This window comes from Schistocerca gregaria, chromosome 6, assembly GCF_023897955.1.
Source record: "Schistocerca gregaria isolate iqSchGreg1 chromosome 6, iqSchGreg1.2, whole genome shotgun sequence".
Classification (NCBI taxonomy): Eukaryota; Metazoa; Arthropoda; class Insecta; order Orthoptera; family Acrididae; genus Schistocerca; species Schistocerca gregaria.
In genome coordinates this window covers 494,779,945-494,801,634 of record NC_064925.1, presented here as the reverse complement: position 1 = coordinate 494,801,634, position 21,690 = coordinate 494,779,945, and the positions used below count along the sequence as shown (strand labels likewise).

The 21,690-nt window shown below is 43.5% G+C and overlaps 1 protein-coding gene across 2 annotated transcripts in view; it reads left to right on the top strand.

Moving 5' to 3' along the window:
• Positions 1 to 12,906, top strand: part of LOC126277921 (zinc finger CCCH domain-containing protein 13-like) — a 963,772-nt gene extending 950,866 nt beyond the window's left edge. For both annotated transcript variants that reach the window (XM_049977490.1, XM_049977491.1), the window contains 2 exons: positions 4,892 to 5,060; positions 10,476 to 12,906. In XM_049977490.1, the coding sequence (XP_049833447.1) occupies positions 4,892 to 5,060; positions 10,476 to 11,242 (936 nt within the window). In that variant the 3' untranslated portion in view covers positions 11,243 to 12,906. The remainder of the gene's footprint in view (positions 1 to 4,891; positions 5,061 to 10,475) is intronic.
• Positions 12,907 to 21,690: the final 8,784 nt, after the last annotated feature.

The window sequence follows — 21,690 nt, the reverse complement described above, 5'->3', positions numbered from 1 at the left end:
CCACAATTTCTTTTCTCCCGCGTTCCGTTCAGTACCTCCTCATTAGTTACGCGACCTACCGACCTAATCTTCAGCATTCATCTGTAAGGTTCTATTCTCTTCTTGGCTAAACTATGTGTCGCTTCCATGACTACACTCCATACAAATACTTTCAGGAAAAGACTTCCTAACGCTTTCTTCTATATTCGATGTTAACAAATTTCTCTTCTTTCAGAAACGCTTTTCTTGCCATTTGCCAGTCTGCATTATATATCCTCGCTACTTTGTCCATCATCTGTTATTTTGCTACCCAAATAGCAAAACTCATCTACTACCTTAAGTGTCTCGTTTCCTAAACTAATTCTCTTAGCATCATCTGATTTAATTCAACTACATTCCATTAAGATTGTTTGGCCCTCCATGATGTTCGTTTTGTATCATCCTTTCAAGATGCTGTCGTGTACAAATGTGTCAGAACAAAGACCTAGACGCATGACACTTTAGAATTCCAGAGGGAAAGCAATACTTTGCACAATGGCCGTGTACCTTCTAGTAATGCACGTCTGAAGAATTTTCTCTGTGATTTGACAAGTGAAACAAGTCTAGGGATGTGCAACACACTGCCGAGAACACAACAGTTCTGAGAAAGAGTTTAGAACGTTTTCCATTTGACAGATTTTATTTATTTTGTTTTTTGTTGGGCATATAAAATGCCTAGTACGTGATATCACTTCCTGATACAAAAATGTGACTCGCCAGGCTACTTGCAGCGTCTGATGATGCTCGTGCTATTCTTGGTAGAGTGCTCCATTTTTTTTCTACATTGACGACATCTCTACTGAATTTGGTGCTCGCCAATTTAAACACCACCTGTAATGTACAACATTTTTTAGTAAACAGTTTTTTTGCTGAACTTAATTCACGCGTACTAATTGCCCTTGTTGTCCCTGACATTTCAAAGCATTCACTGGCTCAGAATTACTGCCAAGACGCAAAGTTCCTATCCCGAAGTAGTTAGAAGAGTGGAAATACTTTGTTTTTCATTTAAAGGTCCGATTGGTGGCGAAATGGAAACCACATTGAAAATCAAAAATGCTTTATTTGCAACATTTAACCATACTTTCTGCAGACATTTGTCGTAGCGTTGTACCAACTTTCCAGGGGTGTATATTGTAGGCTAACGCCGAAGTCCATATCTAAAGTAAACTAGAAAGTAATGAGTAATATTAATAACAACTGCAATACCAGCCAAATTCACTCATGAAGAATTAGCGCGTAGGGTAGAATATGTCTCGTTCTCTATCATCGAACTGAGGGGGCCATAGATGATGATTGGTTTGTGGCGCGCTTAACTGCGCGGTCGTCAGCGCCCGTACAAAGTCCCAATTTTTACACAGTTCATATGCTTTGTCAATCTTTTTCCAGTCTTGTCACTCTCACAAATGATGATGATGATATGGTGAGACAACACCAACATCCAGTCCCCGGGCAGAGAAAATCCCCAACCCGGCCGGTAATCGAACACGTGACCCTGTGATCCAGAGGCAGCAACGCTAACCCTAGACCATGAGCTGCGGACGGGAGGCTATAGAGCTTCGGACGCTTACTGCAGCAGCCTTCACTGCCATACAGGGAAGGAGGGGTGAGGCGGAGAAATACAGGAATCAGCACACCAAGGCTTCGGGACGGACTTTGGACTTTTAATTAAAACCGCATATCCTGCTGCTGCCTTTATCCACTGTTATAGTCACAGACTTAATCTCAAACTTTCCCAACCTGTGACTTTTATTGAGAAAACCAAAGACTTACACTCCTGGAAATGGAAAAAAGAACACATTGACACCGGTGTGTCAGACCCACCATACTTGCTCCGGACACATCGAGAGGGCTGTACAAGCAATGATCACACGCACGGCACAGCGGACACACCAGGAACCGCGGTGTTGGCCGTCGAATGGCGCTAGCTGCGCAGCATTTGTGCACCGCCGCCGTCAGTGTCAGCCAGTTTGCCGTGGCATACGGAGCTCCATCGCAGTCTTTAACACTGGTAGCATGTCGCGACAGCGTGGACGTGAACCGTATGTGCAGTTGACGGACTTTGAGCGAGGGCGTATAGTGGGCATGCGGGAGGCCGGGTGGACGTACCGCCGAATTGCTCAACATGTGGGGCGTGAGGTCTCCACAGTACATCGATGTTGTCGCCAGTGGTCGGCGGAAGGTGCACGTGCCCGTCGACCTGGGAACGGACCGCAGCGACGCACGGATGCACGCCAAGACCGTAGGATCCTACGCAGTGCCGTAGGGGACCGCACAGCCACTTCCCAGCAAATTAGGGACACTGTTGCTCCTGGGGTATCGGCGAAGACCATTCGCAACCGTCTCCATGAAGCTGGGCTATGGTCCCGCACACCGTTAGGCCGTCTTCCGCTCACGCCCCAACATCGTGCAGCCCGCCTCCAGTGGTGTCGCGACAGGCGTGAATGGAGGGACGAATGGAGACGTGTCGTCTTCAGCGATGAGAGTCGCTTCTGCCTTGGTGCCAATGATGGTCGTATGCGTGTTTGGCGCCGTGCAGGTGAGCGCCACAATCAGGACTGCGTACGACCGAGGCACACAGGGCCAACACCCGGCATCTTGGTGTGGGGAGCGATCTCCTACACTGGCCGTACACCTCTGGCGATCGTCGAGGGGACACTGAATAGTGCACGGTACATCCAAACCGTCATCGAACTCATCGTTCTACCATTCCCAGACCGGCAAGGGAACTTGCTGTTCCAACAGGACAATGCACATCCGCATGTATCCCGTGCCACCCAACGTGCTCTAGAAGGTGTAAGTCAACTACCCTGGCCAGCAAGATCTCCGGATCTGTCCCCCATTGAGCATGTTTGGGACTGGATGAAGCGTCGTCTCACGCGGTCTGCACGTCCAGCACGAACGCTGGTCCAACTGAGGCGCTAGGTGGAAATGGCATGGCAAGCCGTTCCACAGGACTACATCCAGCATCTCTACGATCATCTCCATGGGAGAATAGCAGCCTGCATTGCTGCGAAAGGTGGATATACACTGTACTAGTGCCGACATTGTGCATGCTCTGTTGCCTGTATCTATGTGCCTGTGGTTCTGTCAGTGTGATCATGTGATGTATCTGACCCCAGGAATGTGTCAATAAAGTTTCCCCTTCCTGGGACAATGAATTCACGGTGTTCTTATTTCAATTTCCAGGAGTGTATTTGTTTCTAGTAATGATTTCTCCTCTTTCTTCTCAGAATTCCACGTCACGCATAGATACCCTTAAAGGCCTTTGCCCAAAAGAAGACGCCAATCGCCGAACATACACAATGGAATTTTGCTTCCTGGCTCCTCCGATCTTCTCAGTACCTCATCATCCCCAACTATCAACCCAGCCGATCTCCATTACGCGTCATATCCGCCTTTCACAAACTCCAGTTCTCCTATCGTCCTGTTTTCTCAATGTCCATGCTTCTGCTCTGTACGAGACGACACTCCATATCAGGCATTTCACTAGTCGTTTTTTTTAATTCCGTGTTCAAACCACTAGCTAGGAGTCTTTCCTGCTTTTGAAATGCCTCCTTCGCCAGCGCCGTTCTGACTCTGAGTGCTGTTCATAATGTACCTCTTCCCCTAAACCACCTTCCTAAACACTTGAATGCTCCACGTGTTCTACTGTTTCTGGCCCTAACTTATACTTCGTTCTTCTTTTCTTTAAGCATATTACAGTGCCTTTCGTTTCCTTTTCCTTTATTTTCATACTGTGTACTATACAGGCTTCATTCATGTTATTTCCTACGTGTGGTAAGTAAAATACCATCTATGGGTTAAGGGCGGACTCACTTTTCGCGAGCTACAAAAGTATTCCACAATTTTTTTTAGATCCAGGCCTTTTGCCAATCAACTTTAGGAGCGAATTTTCTGCTCCCGTTAATAGCATTTCTCCGCGAGGTGCTGCTGTGTGGCAGGACTTTTCAAAGTTCCTTTCCAAGAGATGCTGGAAATTCCAACTACCGTTTCGGAAAGTCAAGCTTTTAAACCACCGAAATTGGTCCCTACAAAACCCTTTTAGGAGGATTACAGGAAGACAGGACCATCAGATCGAGGATGGGGAAAAAAAGCTCGTCCCTCTGATAATGTCGACAGTCAGGAAAAGTCTTACGGCTATTATTGAATGTAGTCATTCCCGATATGGCCGTTATAAATGTGTATTGCCATTGCAATTTCGACGTTTTTTCATTTTGAAGCAAAGCAGGACGTTATAACCACCCTACAATATTAAGTCATGCTGGAACATAGTTCCTAGCAGTCTGAATACAAATACGTATAGACGTATAATTTTACTCATTTTTCCCACAACGTGTGGGAAGTATAACACCACCCACATGGTTTGTGCTAACATGGTATGTGGAAAAGCGGGTATACTTACAACGCCATTCGTATTTGGATCCAGACTGCTGGGAGCCATGTTCCGCCATTTTTCGACTTAACACTGTACAGGGGTTTTAACATCCCGCTATATTTGAAAATGTCAGCATGCAGAAGTTGTAATCGTGATAAATATTAACGACCACAAGCGGCATGATTACATTCAATAGACAATGACGTGTCACAAATGTTATTCATTGTCTGCATAAACACTTGGCAACAGTTGGCAATATGGAAGGTTTCTCCCCTGCCCTGCCGCCATGGGCGATCCGATCTCATCCTCTCCACGCCCCCCCCCCCCCCCCCCTCTCTCTCTCTCTCTCTCTCTCTCTCTCTCTCTCTCTCTCTCTCTCTCTCTGAGACGCCTTCTGTCGTTGACGCACACTCTAGGACAGAGGGGAAAAGGAAAATTGTCTGTGCCCTGACGATAACGGCGGACTGAGATGCTGATGCCGTTGTTGTTGGAAAGCAGGTGCCGACCAGCACCGGCGCGCCGCCTTCCGGAACCCTGAAGGCGAGCGGCGAGCGGCGACACCACCGTAGCGCCGGCGACGTGGCCACCTCGTCGGCAGAGTCCACCACCGAGGGCGACTCCAGCCAGCAGTCGCAGCGCTCCGTCGTCTACCTGCACGCCGCCACAGGTACAGCCCACCGCTCACCTCAGGCGCTTTCCGTTTAAGGTCGACGCACAGACGACTGTGCACTGACACTGCCGTGATCGCTTCTATTGCTATTAGGTCTAGCACGCACGGGCGATTTTTGTCGTCGAGACAAAAAAGTTTGTCAGTGCCATGTCACGTCATCAAAGTGGAATGCACGCACAAACGAAAAAAATGGCTGACATCGAAATAAGTGTCCAAGGAATAGAAAAGCAACTGAAATCACTCAACAGAGGAAAGTCCACTGGACCTGACGGGATACCAATTCGATTCTACACAGAGTACGCGAAACAACTTGCCCCCCTTCTAACAGCCGTGTACCGCAAGTCTCTAGAGGAACAGAAGGTTCCAAATGATTGGGAAAGAGCACAGTCTTCAACAAGGGTCGTCGAGTAGATGCGCAAAACTATAGACCTATATCTCTCACGTCGATCTGTTGTAGAATTTTAGAACATGTTTTTTGCTCGCGTATCATGTCATTTTTCTGGAAACCCAGAATCTACTCTACTAAAATTAATTTAGACTTCTTACCATCTGGCGGATTATGTATGTTAATACGTACGACGTATATGAGTTGTGTTACGACTTTTGGAAAACCTGTGGCAATGTCTCCAGTGGTCACAGTTCATATGTGATATATTACAACAGAGAAAGGAGCCTGTAACCACTGGAGACAATACCAAAGATTACACCAAAGCCGTAAAACACACACACAAGTTAATGCTTGTTTCTGTTGAAGTCACCCCATTCAGGACGACATACTGCTCTCTGCTGTTAGAAAACTTTCTATCCAACCACATATGCCATCAGATAGACCATAAGTGCGCGCTTTTTGGAGCAAGCGACAGTACGGAACTGAGTCAAACGCCTTTCGAAAGTCGAGAAATATGGCATCAACCTGGGAGCCGGTATCTAGAGCCTGTTGTGCATCATGCACAAAGAGGGCCAGCTATGCCTCGCATGACCGCTGTTTCCTAAAACCGTGCTGGTTTCTGCAGATGAGCTTCTCAGAGTCTAGAAAGGTCATTATGTATGAACACAAAATATGTTCCATGATTCTACAACAAATCGATGTCAGTGAAATTGACCGGTAATTACGTGCATCTGTGCAGTCCCGTGGAACTTTCTGCCGTTCCGATAGTCTCTGATAGATGATGGATAAGAATGGTGCTATATTTGTAGCATAGTCAACATAAAATCTTACGGGGATACCGTCTGGGCCAGATGCCTTTCTGGCGTCTATGGATCTTCTGTTTTACAATCCCAGATACACTAAACACTATGTCAGCCATCCTTTCGTTTGTTCGATAATTGAAAGAGGGAATGGTGCTGCAGTTCTCTAACGTAAACGACTTTTTGAAAGCTAGGTTTAGAATTTCGGCCTTCTGTTTATGATCATCAGTTACACTAACCGTACTGTCAGCAAGAGATGGTATTGAATTATTTGTAGCGTTCATAGATTTTACGTACGACCAAAATTTTTTGGGGTTATTTTTAGAATCTGCAGATAAAATATTGCTTTCAAATTCGTTAAAAGAATCTCTCATTGACCTTTTGACAGTTGCTTTCATTTCGCATAATTGCTGTGCAAAATTGTCTGCTTTCTCAGCAATCCTAATGTGTTTGTTGTACAAAGGTGGATCCTTTCGCTCCCCTATATTTTTGGTAGGCACATACTTCTCTAGCACGTGGTGGACAATACCTTTAAATTCCAACCAAAGATGCTCAATATCTGTGTGTCCCGCGGTGAATGCTTGGAGCTCACTATGAAGATATTGATTAATTTCGTGAAGATAGTCACGCACGCCACAAATTGCTTCTCTTCGATTTAAACGAAATTTGTGGGCTCTTTTTAATTCCAGCTTTACCAAATATCAGATGCTTCCCAGGATTTTTGAAGAAATGCACTGAATTAAGCTAACTCAAAACTGACGTAAACAGCTCCGAAACACCTGCCTGTAGCAGTGAAAACACCGCAGAACAAGAAACACTGATTTACTGAGCGCGACTTGCTATTTCCGACATATGTAACAAAAAAGTATGGTGCCAACTTACAAGAAATAAAACTGCAAATTTCATTCCGAAAGACAGTGTCATTTACTGGGATATTTACGACACATTTTCCTCTAAATAAATCATACTCTTTTTTAAAACGTAAGATAAAAGGTGTCGATTCTGCATTCCATAACGCATGGCCAGAAAAAAAGCGCTCCTGCTCATCATGATTGCATGGAATAAAAACATACTAATAGGGAATGCAGATAGAAGTGCCTTTTTGTATTCTTGGCTAACTATATTGTCTTTAAGAAGTTGGTTTAAATAATTGGGAAGTTACTCACCAGATGGCCATAGCTTGTTAATTCGTCCCTGCACTCATAATTATTGGTTCAGACTAGACAAACATCACTTTTCGTCAACGTATGTTCTCAGGCTGAAATAGATCACATAACAGCCTACAGCATAATGAAAGAAAGCAGGCAGTTACTGAAATAATTACAACGTAGCGATTAATAAGATCAACATCACACTCCATGCGAAATCCCATCTGAATTTTTTTTTTAAGAAAAGGGAAAAAAACAGCAGTGCCACATTGATACTTCTGTACAGTTTTGTTCAGTATCTGCCTAAGTCACTATTTTGAATGAGCATTGCATGCTCGTGCCAGTTTGACGACCATATAGATTCCTTCTCCTCTGGAAAATCTGTCTTACTCCTTTGTATCAGAATATTACAGAACAAACTAAGCAGGATGATGGTTCCACCAATGGTGAATAATGATGATATAATAATAAAACTTGTTTCGAAGCCTTTTGAGAACAAGTTCTATTATACAAGTATTTTACAGCTGATAAGAACATTGTATTTCAGTTTTCTGTAGCTTTTCGTTTGTAATTATCTTTGTTTGATATAAATGTACATTGTTTCTTGGCGGTAGCAGTCAGCGCGGATAAGGACCGCATTGTCGCTTCTGGGGTACCGGTTATGTTTCGTGTTTTCTTGTCCCTGTTAACACAAATCGATAAAATGAATATCACACTAGACTGATGTGGAACTTCTGTATACAGGGTTAAAAGTATTTAAACCGACAAACTCTGCGAGGTTGTAGGGGGACATCAAAACAAATATTTTTCCCTAATGTCATTTTTTCCTACGAGGAGTATTTAAACCGGCAGAGGAAGATTTCTCTGGCGGCAAATTAATTAAACCAACAAAAAAGTCCAGAGGGGACATATCTGGGGATCGAGCAGGCCATGGTACAGGACCACCTCTGCCAATCCACGTTCCTGGGAACCGTCGGTCCAGGAAGCGACGCACACGACGACTGAAATGAACGGGCACCCCGTCATGTTGGAACCACATGCGTTGTCTTGTAGGGAGCGGGACGTCTTCCAGCGATTCTGGCAATGCTCTGGTGAGAAAATTGTAATAGTGCCTGCCTTTTAATGGCCTAGGTAGCAGATACGGCCCAGTTAAACAGTCCCCAACAACACCGACCCACACATTAACGAAGAACCGCACTTGATGAGCGCTAGTAACTGTGGCATGTGGGTTATGCTCACTCCAAACATGCGAATTGTGCATGTTGAAGACTCCATCACTCCCGAACGTTGCTACATCGGTAAACAACGCAGAGGATGGAAATGTAGGATGCATTTCACACTGTTCCAGTGCTCTGTGTTCTGGGTGGATAGTCAACTGGTCCCATGTTGTGGACACGCTGTAAGTGAAATGGACGTAACAATTGCTCTCGAAGGACTGTTCTTACATTCGTGTGATTCGTCCCCATGTTACGTGCAATTGCACGAGTGCTGATTGAAGGATCCCGCTCCACATGCTGCAAGACAGCTTCCTCAAATTGCAACGTTCTTACCGTGCAACGGCGTCCCTGTCCTGGTAATCTGCTAAATGACCCGGTCTCACGACGACATTGGTACACAGCAGCAAAGGTCGTGTGATGCGGGATACGGCGATTAGGATATTGTTGATAAACCCGCTGTGCAACTTGTCAGTGTACTCACTCCAGGTGTATCGCTCCATTAGTAAACAGAGACAATGCACTACTACACTGGTGGACAGCAGTAGCCTACAACTGAAGAGCGTAATACGCCCTCTAACAACTGAAGATCGTAATACGCCCTCTAACAACTGAAGATCGTAATACGGCCTCTAACAAGTGAAGAGCGTAATACGGCCTCCACCGGTTTAAATACTCATCATAGGAAAAAATGACATTAGGGAAAAATGTTTATTTTGATGTCGCCTTCAACCTCCCAGAGTTTGTCGGTTTAAATACTTTTCACCCTGTAGAACGGGTACGTAGAAGTGGGCATAGCAGAAACAGAGATATTGCTCATCAGGCCTTTCATGCTGACTCCAGCTACACATTTGAAAAACGAAAATGCAAATATCCATCAATGAATCAGAGAAAATGTGCCAGGCGACTTTTTAGGAGGGACACATAGTGTGCGCATACGTACAATACGGTATACGAGGGCTATCCACAAAGTACATTACGTTTTGGAATTAAAAATAAATAAAGTATTGGAATTTTTTTATTATATACAGATGAAAGCCACACCTAAATACTACTTTTCTACATAGTTTCCATTTAAATTAAGGCACTTATCGTAGCGATGGACGAGCTTGGATATTCCTTCGTCATAAAATTCGGCCTCCTGCGCCTTCAACCACGTAATGAGTGTCTTTTGGGACAGAAAAGGTGTGATTTTTGTGGATTTCCTGGAAAGAGGCACTACAATAAACTCTCAAAGGTATTGCCAAACTCTGCACAACCTCAGAAGAGCAATACAAAACAAGCGCACGGGAAAGTTGGGCTCAAAGATCTTGCTGATTCACGACAACGCCCGGGTCCACACGGCAAATGCCACTCGTGAAGTTCTCGAATCTTTTAAGTGGGAGTTGTTTCCTCATCCGCCGTACATTCCCGACCTGGTACCGAGCGACTTCCACTTATTCTCAGCAATGAAGAAGTGGTTGGCTATGCAGCGTTTTGATGATGACGCACAGCTCCAAGAAGAGGTAACCACGTGGTTGAAGGCGCAGGCGGCCGAATTTTACGACGAAGGAATTTCCAAGCTCGTCCATCGCTACGATAAGTGCCTTAATTTAAATGGCAACTATGTAGAAAAGTAGTATTTAGGTGTGGCTTTCATCTGTGTACAATAAAAAAATTCCAATACTTTATTTATTTTTAATTCCAAAGCGTAATGTACTTTGTGGATAGCGATCGTAGCATTATATGTTGTGTTACTGCATCGACAGTAAATCTTTTAATCTGATCTTCTGGTGAAGCCGTAAATGTCCTGCGCTCGGAGAACAGCTCTGTCACTCACGGGAGGCGTGGTGGCCCGCCTGAGAGTGCCGTCTGTGTTCCAGTGGGTGACATCCCGGGCCCCCGATCACACGCCACGGCCCGCCGCGCGCAGAGCCGTGAGGAGCTGTCCTCGGTGACGTCATCGCAGCTGCAGCCGCAGACCAAGACCATCTCGCGGTCCATCTCGGTGCTGGCGCCGTGGCGGCCCAAGCACTACCGCGAGGGCCTGGAGGTGCACTACACCAACGAGGACAACAACCGCAACTACATCAAGAACGGGCGGCCGCCCAAGGCGCCCTCCTCGGGCTCGCAGCTCCGGCAGGCCCCGTCGGGCTCCGGCGCCACCACCAGCCGCGCCGTCTCCCGGCGGAGGAGCGGGGTCGCCGACGCCGCCTCCAAGATCCACGCCAAGCAGAAGGTCGCCAAGGCCGTGTCCGTCGAGTCGCTCAGCCACAAGAACGGGGCCAGCGGGGGCGTCAGGCACACCCTCGAAATGCGCAACTCCGCCAAGAAGAGGGCGGCGGGCGGCGGCGGTCTGGGACCCGCCGGCTCGGTGGAGTCCCTGAGCCGCCACAGCGACCACAGCAATGCCCGCCTCCGAGGCAAGGAGAGGTCTTCCGCCTCCGGGAAGAACTCTGCCCTCAATGCTTCCGCCGTGGAGCTCAGTACTGCCGACAGCGGCAGCCGAGCCTACAAGACTTCCACCCACAAGAAGGACGCGGACAGGACGAAAGACTCTGGCAAAGTTTCGAGGTCGGCTTCGATGCCGAAGGACACCAGGGTGACGGCCGGGTGGTTCAAACTCAGAAATAAGAAGCAAGGGACCTGAAAGGACCGTCACGTCACGCCCACCGAACGCGTGGAGGCCCCGAGTTGTACCGCGTCTCGACTTCCGGCTTTAGTGCGTGCGAGAAATGTGTGAGGTTGCAGGTTGGACCGTAACTACCACTCGTAACAGACCTTAATCTCTTCACAACTGACGGTACTAAACTTGCACAGCTGGAGGTCGGAAATAATTGTGCCATTTGTGGAATATTCGTTTCAGCATCTGTACAGCCATTTGCTTTCTAATTACATACGAGGTTATAATAACTAGTTAAATAGTCCCCGAACGTAGTGTGCCGTCCCAATCTTACCCGGCCTCGTTTTCGTATAGATTAACGAATACAAATGCTGCTCCTTTATATTAACAAGGGTTAACACACCTACAGTGGTGGTAAATTGAGATAACTGAGCAGTAATTAAATGAAATACTAATGCAGTAAACTTCTCATGTACTGTACTTAACATTACAGGTACACCCCTAACGGTATGAAAGTTATTCTTTGTTCTCTCAGAATTTAGCGACATGTTAATGCTCTGAGACGAGTAAGTTGCTGTTCTTGTAAATAAAACCTCATTCATTCCTCATTGTGAATATTGCTCTCATTGCTAGCCAGTTACATCATTCTCGGGATGACAAAGTCTCCAGTTTGTGCAGTGTTACATTTACAATTATCATGTCAGTTCACCTCGCCCTGATCCACAATGATTACTACTGTGGACTTGTCGAAACTTCACGCCCTTAATTACTGGAAAAGACTGTAAAGTGAATTATTTTGCTAGTTATACAAACAGGCACATGCCCACATGACAAACATACACTTCGCGACATCAGCAACTCTTACAGCACGTTCTGAAATCCCATTGTACAAGTGAGAGTTCTGCAGCTTCTTTTCTTAAGTAATTTTGTAGTTTTTATCATTTTTGGCCAAAAATTATCATTTTTTGTTTACCATTAATATTCAAATCAATAACTCCCAAAATCATATGTTGACATGAATTAACATAAGTTTGAATGTTTGTTTCTGACACAGAAACACACTTGCACAAACAAATTAAAGAACATTTAGCAATTATATGCCATAAACAGCCACTCCCTCTTTTAGATCACACTATCTAATAACTGAGTGTCTGTAGCTGATGGCAGTGCAACTGGAGGTTACACAGAGCAGTCAAGATCCTGAGTTAGAGCCAGTAGTATTGGGAACAAGATACCACATGGACCTGAGAACCAAGCAAATATTCACTATTCATGGTAAATTCCACAGAACCAATTTATCCTGCAGTGTGAGATGTGCTTATAAGGCACTTTGTCCACACACAGTTACTAACTACAACTGGAAATTAAAAAAAAAAAAAACTGTGTGACTGACATGTGTGTGTGTGTGTGTGTGTGTGTGTGTGTGTGTGTGTGTGTGTGTGTGTGTGTGTCAGAGACAGAGCGTGAGAGAACATTTTGTCTGCTAAAACTGCCATTTCAATATGGATCAGTGGCACAGAATTCTATTAATACAGTCAGTTAAGACTAACAGAAAAATTTTAAAATTGTCATTTTAATAGAAAATGTAAAAAACTGTCATCTACCTTACCTGTACATTTGAATTTATGTTAAGAGTGTGTAACATGGAGTCCTGTGTTTTTGACAAAAGTGCATTAAAGTACTGACACATATGTAGTTTTACTGTTTATTTCTTTCCTATCATTCACAAATAAGGTGTCAAGGAGCTGTAAATCAGAGGTAAAACAGGTCAGTGTAAAAATAAAATCAGTGATTTCCATCAACCATAACAAAGAGAGAGAAAAGTAGCATTGTTCTTGGGAAATTAATATTAAACAAATAATGAAAGGTGTGCAGGGATGTTATTGTGCAAAAAAATCTAATTTTTCCTGAATACTTTTCTGGACAGCTGCCAGAGATGTGGACACCTCTAGATTCTCTCGTTTACATATCTTAAACTATTACATTTCAACAAAGAAAAAAAAACACTAACTCCAATATGTGTAATGTACAAGTTTATTTGTGAGAACTACATGAAATCAAATGCACTATGTCTGCTAACTACAGAGAGTACTATATCACAGAACGTGCAAAGTTTTTATCAAACCAAGGAATACCTTCAATTAAATACAAAGTCTATACAGCTCTAACACCAAAGTCACAATCTGGCCACTTCGGTGAATTAACAGTGAAAGCCACATGTGTAAAATTTCTGATCGGTGAAATTCTGTTAACTATGGGCTGCTATTGAATGGTTATGCTCATTGCCAACATTAGTTACATAACAATACTGCACACCATTGCAATAAAGTACCCATTGGGAAAATAGTGTTGACTCACATGGTCTACTGTGCATAGTGGTTACAATTATTAATAGGAAAAATGAGTGAAGATGTTGCAGCTGGCCCTAATGGCTCACCATTAACTTTCATACCACTTCTGAAACACATTACATGCTCATTTCTTCTGTAAAGAAGGCCTGGGAGGAGCAGTCAGGGCTTGACTCAGCAGCAAACGTGTTCTGTGCCGATCGTAAGTTCTCACTTCCGACATTCTCCGCAGAACGGCCACTTTACAGTTTGCAATTGGTACCGAGTGCTTACCACAGATCTAGCTAGGTATGGTCTTACAGATAACAAGAGACTAGTACTATTATAATAAGTTACACATTTTCTTACTGTACCAACAGTGGCCAACTGTCCAACACTACCTGGAAATGTGTTGAGACTTTTGACCTGATATAAGAAATTGTCCGATTACTGTGTGTTGGTGTATTTGAAAGAAAATGCCATTCTAATTCCATTTCTTGTTTTACAGTTTTATATCATTTTAATGCAATAATCTGTGAAACATATAGGGAAGATACATTTTTTCACCATGAGACAATGGACCCTAATGTGATCATGTATGCGTGGTTATGTACAGGGTTATAATTACATTTTTAAATACTTATGGGCATTCCATACTTCTACATCATCATGCATTGTAATCATGATCAAGATTTTAATCCTGTCAGAAATAGCATTTGAAGTACAAGAACACAGTTTGCAAGTTATCTTTTCTTACTTTTTTAGTGTATACAAAGTGTTCTTGTGTTATGGACATAGGAATGCGTAAATTTGTTGTTTACCCTCTAATAGATGCAACTGGTCTGACAAATACTTCTGAAGTGAAGCACATGATGTATGACAAGCTGTTCTTTATCAAATACATACAGGCAATAGAACAACCAGCATACATGATATCTGCAGTATTGTTTGGAGATTTCCGTAAAGACATGCAATCCAATGCTTGTCAGCTGTTCAGTATCAGAAATATCAAAATCTTGCACACAAACATGGTCTTTATTACTTTGATCATTGGATTGCAACTGTCCAGCACACATTACTGTCCACACACCAGTGCTATTATATACAACTTAAATAAAAGAAAATGCTCCAATTATAAAGATGCCAATAAGCCAGCAATGAAACAGTTATATACTTATGTTTCAGAAACTGTTTTCTAAGATGGAGAAGTATGTTCAGTGTTTATTACATGCTCATTGAAAGGAAAGTGGCAATTACATCTTCTTTACATTCAGCATGTATGTTACTGAAGGAAGGTCAATGTTCAACAGCCTATTTACAGTGAGATTATTAGTGATAGAGTGCAAGCACAGAAGTGGTGAATAGATATGGAAAGTACGTTTGGTCCTGTTAGAAGCTTCAGATGGCCGTTCATTAGAAAATATAAATCTGAACAATGTAGGAAAAGATAGATTACTTCTTACATTAAAGAATACACATTAAGTTGCAGACAGGCACAATTAAAAGATACTTACATAAAGCTTTTGGCCTCATCAAAAGTAAACACACACACACCATTCATACACACTAGCGAGCACACCTCCTGTGCATATGACCACTAACTCCAGCAGCTCGGGCTCAAATGAATTTTGATCTGAGCTCCATAGTTGACAGTTAGTCGTGTACATGGTGTGTGCTTGCTTGTGTGTACGAATGCCATGTCTTTCTCTTTTGATGAGACCAAAAGCTTTAAGTAAGTATCTTTTAATTGTGGCTGTCTGCAACTTACATGTTTTCCTTACAGTAAATACATCTGTCTTTTCCTACGTTGTTGAGATTCCTACCAGGAGTTTCCATTATTTGAAAATCTAAATCTGAATAGAGATTTGGGCTCTACTCTCTCCAAAGAAATATGAGCTCCACTCTCTCCAAATATGAGTCAGAGTGTAGGAGATCAAAGGTGGATCAGCACTGTGTCAGCTTCAGTCTAGAGATGACAGAACATTATAGTGAGAAGTAAAGATTAATTAAGAGGATGAGACATGAGAAGAAAAGGAGACTTGTCCTCAGAACAGATGGCTCCCCCTCAATCTGAGGTCTGAGTGACATGCCACTCTTTTTCACACTATAGAAACACACAGCTATAGAAACACACTTCTTCTTGCAGAAGGAATCAACGGGTCTCAAACTAGGTATAATTTCTTCACCTTTTATAGAAAAGTAAGGACTGACAAAGCCATTCCATCCTGTTGCAATTTTATCATTTAATTGTATCCATTCACCTTTCATAACTTGATTTCTCACTGTGCCTGGGTCTAGTGAGATATGCCAATGATATAATGATCCTAGTTAGGGTCGATCAAGAAGCAATCTGAAACAGGTTTTAATGCAATTCTTTAAGAGGCCCATCTTTATCAGTAGCACCCCGAAAAACTCCATACATTTTGTTAAAAATACCACGTTCTAACAGACCCACTAATGTGACTTAACAATAGTCTCACAAACAGAAAAACAGTATTTAGGTTTCTTTTTGGGCGAGCAACTCAGTTTCAGCACTCATACAAAGGAATTGAATGAAAGAGGCACAAATTTGATGCAAAAAATAATAATGTTATGCAGGGTCAATTATAAAGTACCAACAGAAGCAATATGATTGTACAAGGGCCATCAAGAAGGCAAAGAACAATTGTGTATCACACTCAGAGCTGATATCCCACTATCATGATCACAAGCATGCCAGTTAGCTCCTTTGCCCACCTCAGTGTGGGCAGAGTTTTGTTGCTGTGTGGTCACACTTTTTGAAATAGTGGAGCCATTGAAAATCCCACCAAATGTGAAGTGCATAGCGTCATTCATTTTCTGAATGCACAAAATGCTTGACCCCTCAAAATTTATAGGCAAATAAAGAATTTTTATGGTGATAGTGCAATGACCGAGTCTTTAGAGAAATGAAATGTTGTCAACAAAGATGTAACATGAATGACAATGTGTAGCCTCATGCATCAGCTCAAACACAGTAAGAACTTCAACATCTTAAGTGGGAAATTTTAGGACATCCTCCTTAAAGCCTCAATTTGGCACCAAGTGATTTTCACTTGTTCCGGAAACTAAAGGAATTTTTGTGTGGAAAACATTTTGCAAAGGATGAAGACCTCAAACAAGCAGTGATATCCTGGCTCAGATCTTTGACAGTAGAAGAGTACAACATGGGAATTGAAAAGCTGATCCCATGCTACAATAAGTGCCTTGACAGTTATGGCTACCACACTGAAAAATAGAATTGCTGAACAAGGTTGAGCCTCCTTGGCCAATAGAGTTGTGTTGGAGGATCACGTGGTGCCTCGGACATAGGCAGGCAGGCAGGGGACTGCAAAAAGATGCTACTCTCTCCTGCTCAACAACACCTGACCAGCTGACACAGTCCTCTGCCACTCCTCCAAACCATCACATACATTTTGGTCTTTAGTGGCCGCCTCTTTGGCCAGTTGTTGCTTCCCTACATGCCTCAAATATAGGCCCCTTCTCACAAATGAAGCCTTCAGCATTCATTTTTAGAAATTGACCGGCTTCTCAATTACTCAGTGACTCCAATTCAGATGCCCTGTACATGCCTTCTCCTGTGTCTCGTACCACACTACGGTCATCTTGGGAGATTTCAACGCCAAAGTGGGCCAGGAAGGAACGCGTAGGCTGGCAATCAGGAGCAAGAGCATACATGGGAAAATAAATTCCAATGGCCTGTGTCTAATCAGCTCTGTGCTATGCCAGAATCTCTTGGTGAACTCGACAACCTTCTCTCATAAATGGATACACACGGCAACCTGCACTTCCCCAGATGGTAACACTGTTAAACAGATTTATCATACGCTTATTGATGAAATGTACGTGAAGTGTCCATCATTTGTAGCTGCCATTGTGTCATCTCCTATCTGCTGCAGCTCGAATTCTCCAGGTTGGCTCAACTTTCTGTTGTTTAAAATCTATGTTAAGTGAAAATCGGTGTGTTTACAACCACAATAATTACTGAAGTGCATCAAGGTCTTCCGAAAGAGAGAGGTTCCTGAGGAACAGGGGGGGTGATAAGTCTCCTAGCGATAGAATTGCTGCAATTTGTGCTCTGGACATCCACATTGATACCTCCATGAGATTTCATGGGGTACCCTGTCAACTACTCCAATCCGAGGGGAGCCATGGCTGTGTTTTGAGAAAAAACAATTTAATAAATGATAACTGATTGAAACCCTCAGCTACTGACAGGTGTTGTTGATGTACCTCGATGGGGACAGTGAATGGGCAAATATCTACACTCCTGGAAATGGAAAAAAGAACACATTGACACCGGTGTGTCAGACCCACCATACTTGCTCCGGACACTGCGAGAGGGCTGTACAAGCAATGATCACACCAGGAACCGCGGTGTTGGACGTCGAATGGCGCTAGCTGCGCAGCATTTGTGCACCGCCGCCATCAGTGTCAGCCAGTTTGCCGTGGCATACGGAGCTCCATCGCAGTCTTTAACACTGGTAGCATGCCGCGACAGTGTGGACGTGAACCGTATGCGCAGTTGACGGACTTTGAGCGAGGGTGTATAGTGGGCATGCGTGAGGCCGGGTGGACGTACCGCCGAATTGCTCAACACGTGGGGCGTGAGGTTTCCACAGTACATCGATGTTGTCGCCAGTGGTCGGCGGAAGGTGCACGTGCCCGTCGACCTGGGACCGGACCGCAGCGACGTACGGATGGACGCCAAGACCGTAGGATACCGTAGGATCCTACGCAGTGCCGTAGGGGACCGCACCGCCACTTCTCAGCAAATTAGGGACACTGTTGCTCCTGGGGTATCGGCGAGGACCATTCGCAACCGTCTCCATGAAGCTGGGCTACGGTCCCGCACACCATTAGGCCTTCTTCCGCTCACGCCCCAACATTGTGCAGCCCGCCTCCAGTGGTGTCGCGACAGGCGTGAATGGAGGGACGAATGGAGACGTGTCGTCTTCAGCGATGAGAGTCGCTTCTGCCTTGGTGCCAATGATGGTCGTATGCGTGTTTGGCACCATGCAGGTGAGCGCTACAATCAGAACTGCATACGACCGAGGCACACAGGGCCAACACCCGGCATCATGGTGTGGGGAATGATCTCCTACACTGGCCGTACACCTCTGGTGATCGTCCAGGGGACACTGAATAGTGCACGGTACATCCAAACCGTCATCAAACCCATCGTTCTACCATTCCTAGACCGGCAAGGAAACTTGCTGTTCCAACAGGACAATGCACGTCCGCATGTATCCCGTGCCACCCAATGTGCTCTAGAAGGTGTAAGTCAACTACCCTGGCCAGCAAGATCTCCGGATCTGTCCGCCATTGAGCATGTTTGGGACTGGATGAAGCGTCGTCTCACGCGGTCTGCACGTCCAGCACGAACGCTGGTCCAACTGAGGCGCCAGGTGGAAATGGCATGGCAAGCCGTTCCACAGGACTACATCCAGCATCTCTATGATCGTCTCCATGGGAGAATAGCAGCCTGCATTGCTGCGAAAGGTGGATATACACTGTACTAGTGCCGACATTGTGCATGCTCTGTTGCCTGTGTCTATGTGCCTGTGGTTCTGTCAGTGTGATCATGTGATGTATCTGACCCCAGGAATGTGTCAATAAAGTTTCCCCTTCCTGGGACAATGAATTCATGGTGTTCTTATTTTAATTTCCAGAAGTGTATTACGTTATGTATGTAGATTTTGGACAGTTGGGAATGTGGTCTTACGGGAAGCATACAAGGGATAAGTCCCTGCAGTCACCCTATTCGTCTTTGTTCTAGGTGGCTCAGATGAATAGAGCATCTGCCATGTAAGCAGGAGATCCCGGGTTCGAGTCCTCGTCGGGGCACTTATTTTCAGCTGTCCCCATCGAGGTATATCAACAACACCTGTCAGTAGCTGAGGGTTTCAATCAATTATCATTTATTAAATTTTTTTCTCAAAACTACATTTTTTGAGTTTCAGGTACAATTATTTTCTAAACTAACTGAGTCAGAAATATGAAATTTGTACTCAGGAAGCAATCTCAAGTAAATTGATAACACCAACTTAACAGACACTGTTTTATAATAATTAAAATATTTTTAAAATGTGAAATTTTATTAGTGAAAGAATAAAAAAATTTCTTCATATCCATAAGAGGTATTTTGTTTTTTTCACTGTAAATGCAGGCATATATGTTACATACATTCAGTAAAAATTTCACTGTTTTAACATTTATAGTTCTTTTGAAAAGTGTACCTATGCAAAGGGTGGAATAGTATTAGTAGAATAGGGATAAAAATTGCCTCCCATCTACCCTTAATGCATATGAGTAGGAAGAAAAAACCTGTAATTCTCGGATACAGTATTACTAATGCCCTGCTTGATACAGTCAAGTCATTTAAAAAACTGGGCGTCATGTTGCAAAGCGATAAGAATAGAACAAGCATGATACAGCTATGGTGGGAAGGCGAATGGTCGACTTCAGTTTATTGGGAGAATTTTAGGAAAGAGTTGTTCACCTGTAAAGGAGATCACATATGGGATGCTGGTGCGACCTATTCTTGAGTACTGCTCAAGTGTTTAGGATCCATATCAGGTTGGACTGAAGGAAGACATCAAAGCAATCCAGAGGCGGGCTGCTGGGGTCATTACCAATAGGTTCAAACAACAGGTAAGTGTTATGGCGATGTTTTGGGAACTCAACTATTGAGAAAATTTACAGAACCAACATTGAAATTGGCTGCCAAATGGTTCTACTGCCATGCTTGTAAGGACCACAAAAACAAGATATGAGAAATGACATCTTATATGGAGGCATATAGATAGTTGTTTTTCCTTGGTCTATTTGTGAATGGAATGGGTACCCTCTGCCATGCTCTGTACAGTGGCTTGGGGTGTATCTTTGTAGACATTGTCGAACAATTGTACATGACCTGTATGGTGGGACCAACATTAGCGTACGCTGCTGGTACCTAATGCACAGGCCACTGAAGAGGTTTGGCTAAAAGGTTTCATTCATTGCATACTCAGTTTGGATTTATTAAATAAATATGTTTTAATGTAAAAAAAAATTAACACATAGATCGCAGTTTCCATTTTACAGTTAAAGCACGATGACTAGTTTCAGTTTATTCCTAAAACTGCCTCCAGATCACAGTCTTGCAAGATGCATGTAATAAAGAAGGAAAATGGACAGTTGCATTCCTTCTTTATCACCTCATCTTGTGAGATTATAATCAGAAGATGGTTGTAAAAAGCAACTGAAACTAGTCATCATGCTGTAATTGTATAATAAAAATTAAGGTCTAGGCATTGACTTGATTAACATTAATAACTTACTTGCTAAAGTATTTTAAAACTGCTGTCTCCTTCCCGACAATGTCAGGCTTCACTAACAATTTGGATTATTGTACATGACATTGCAGTATAAAGAGTAAGTGGCACCATCTCCTCAAATCTCTATCAGATTTTAACTTTAGTCATCGGTATTGTAAAGCAATGTATTTCAGCAATATAGTTAACCCATTAACTGCTGGTGACATATAGCCATGCACAGTCATCATACCTCCAGTACTAACAATGTATCTATACAACAGAACCTGATTGTGCCAGGAGTGTTAATGTCGGACTTGTACATTTTGGAATATAACAGTGCTAGGTTACATATCTGGACTAAGCCCAGAAGATATGCTATGTTCCTAACAATCTGTCACCCTGATGCTATTGACGACAATTTTTACTTTAACTATCTTCTTGTATGGTCACTTTTCGAGAATCTCTTGATGCAGTGAACCTGCTATGCAACGCCACAAACTCTTGGCACGTGACCCCCTCTCCGTCTACAGAGGTCAAGGGTTCAAAGAGAGTTTTTGCAGTGTTAAAGTTATGAAATGACAAAACTGTTTCTTAAAAAACTCTTCTGTGTTTTGTTGCTGTAATGTAACAAGTTGGATCCTTAAAATGATATAAAAATTTATTCCAGTTATAGTGGATGCAAATTCTGAAATTAAAAAGAACCTTGTATAAATTCTTAAATAAGCAGTATTGTAAGTTTGACAAATTTTAAATACATAAATCCTTCAACCAGTAATATTGTAAATTTGACAAAATTTTAAATACATAAATTGTGACCCTGACGTGTTTCCTG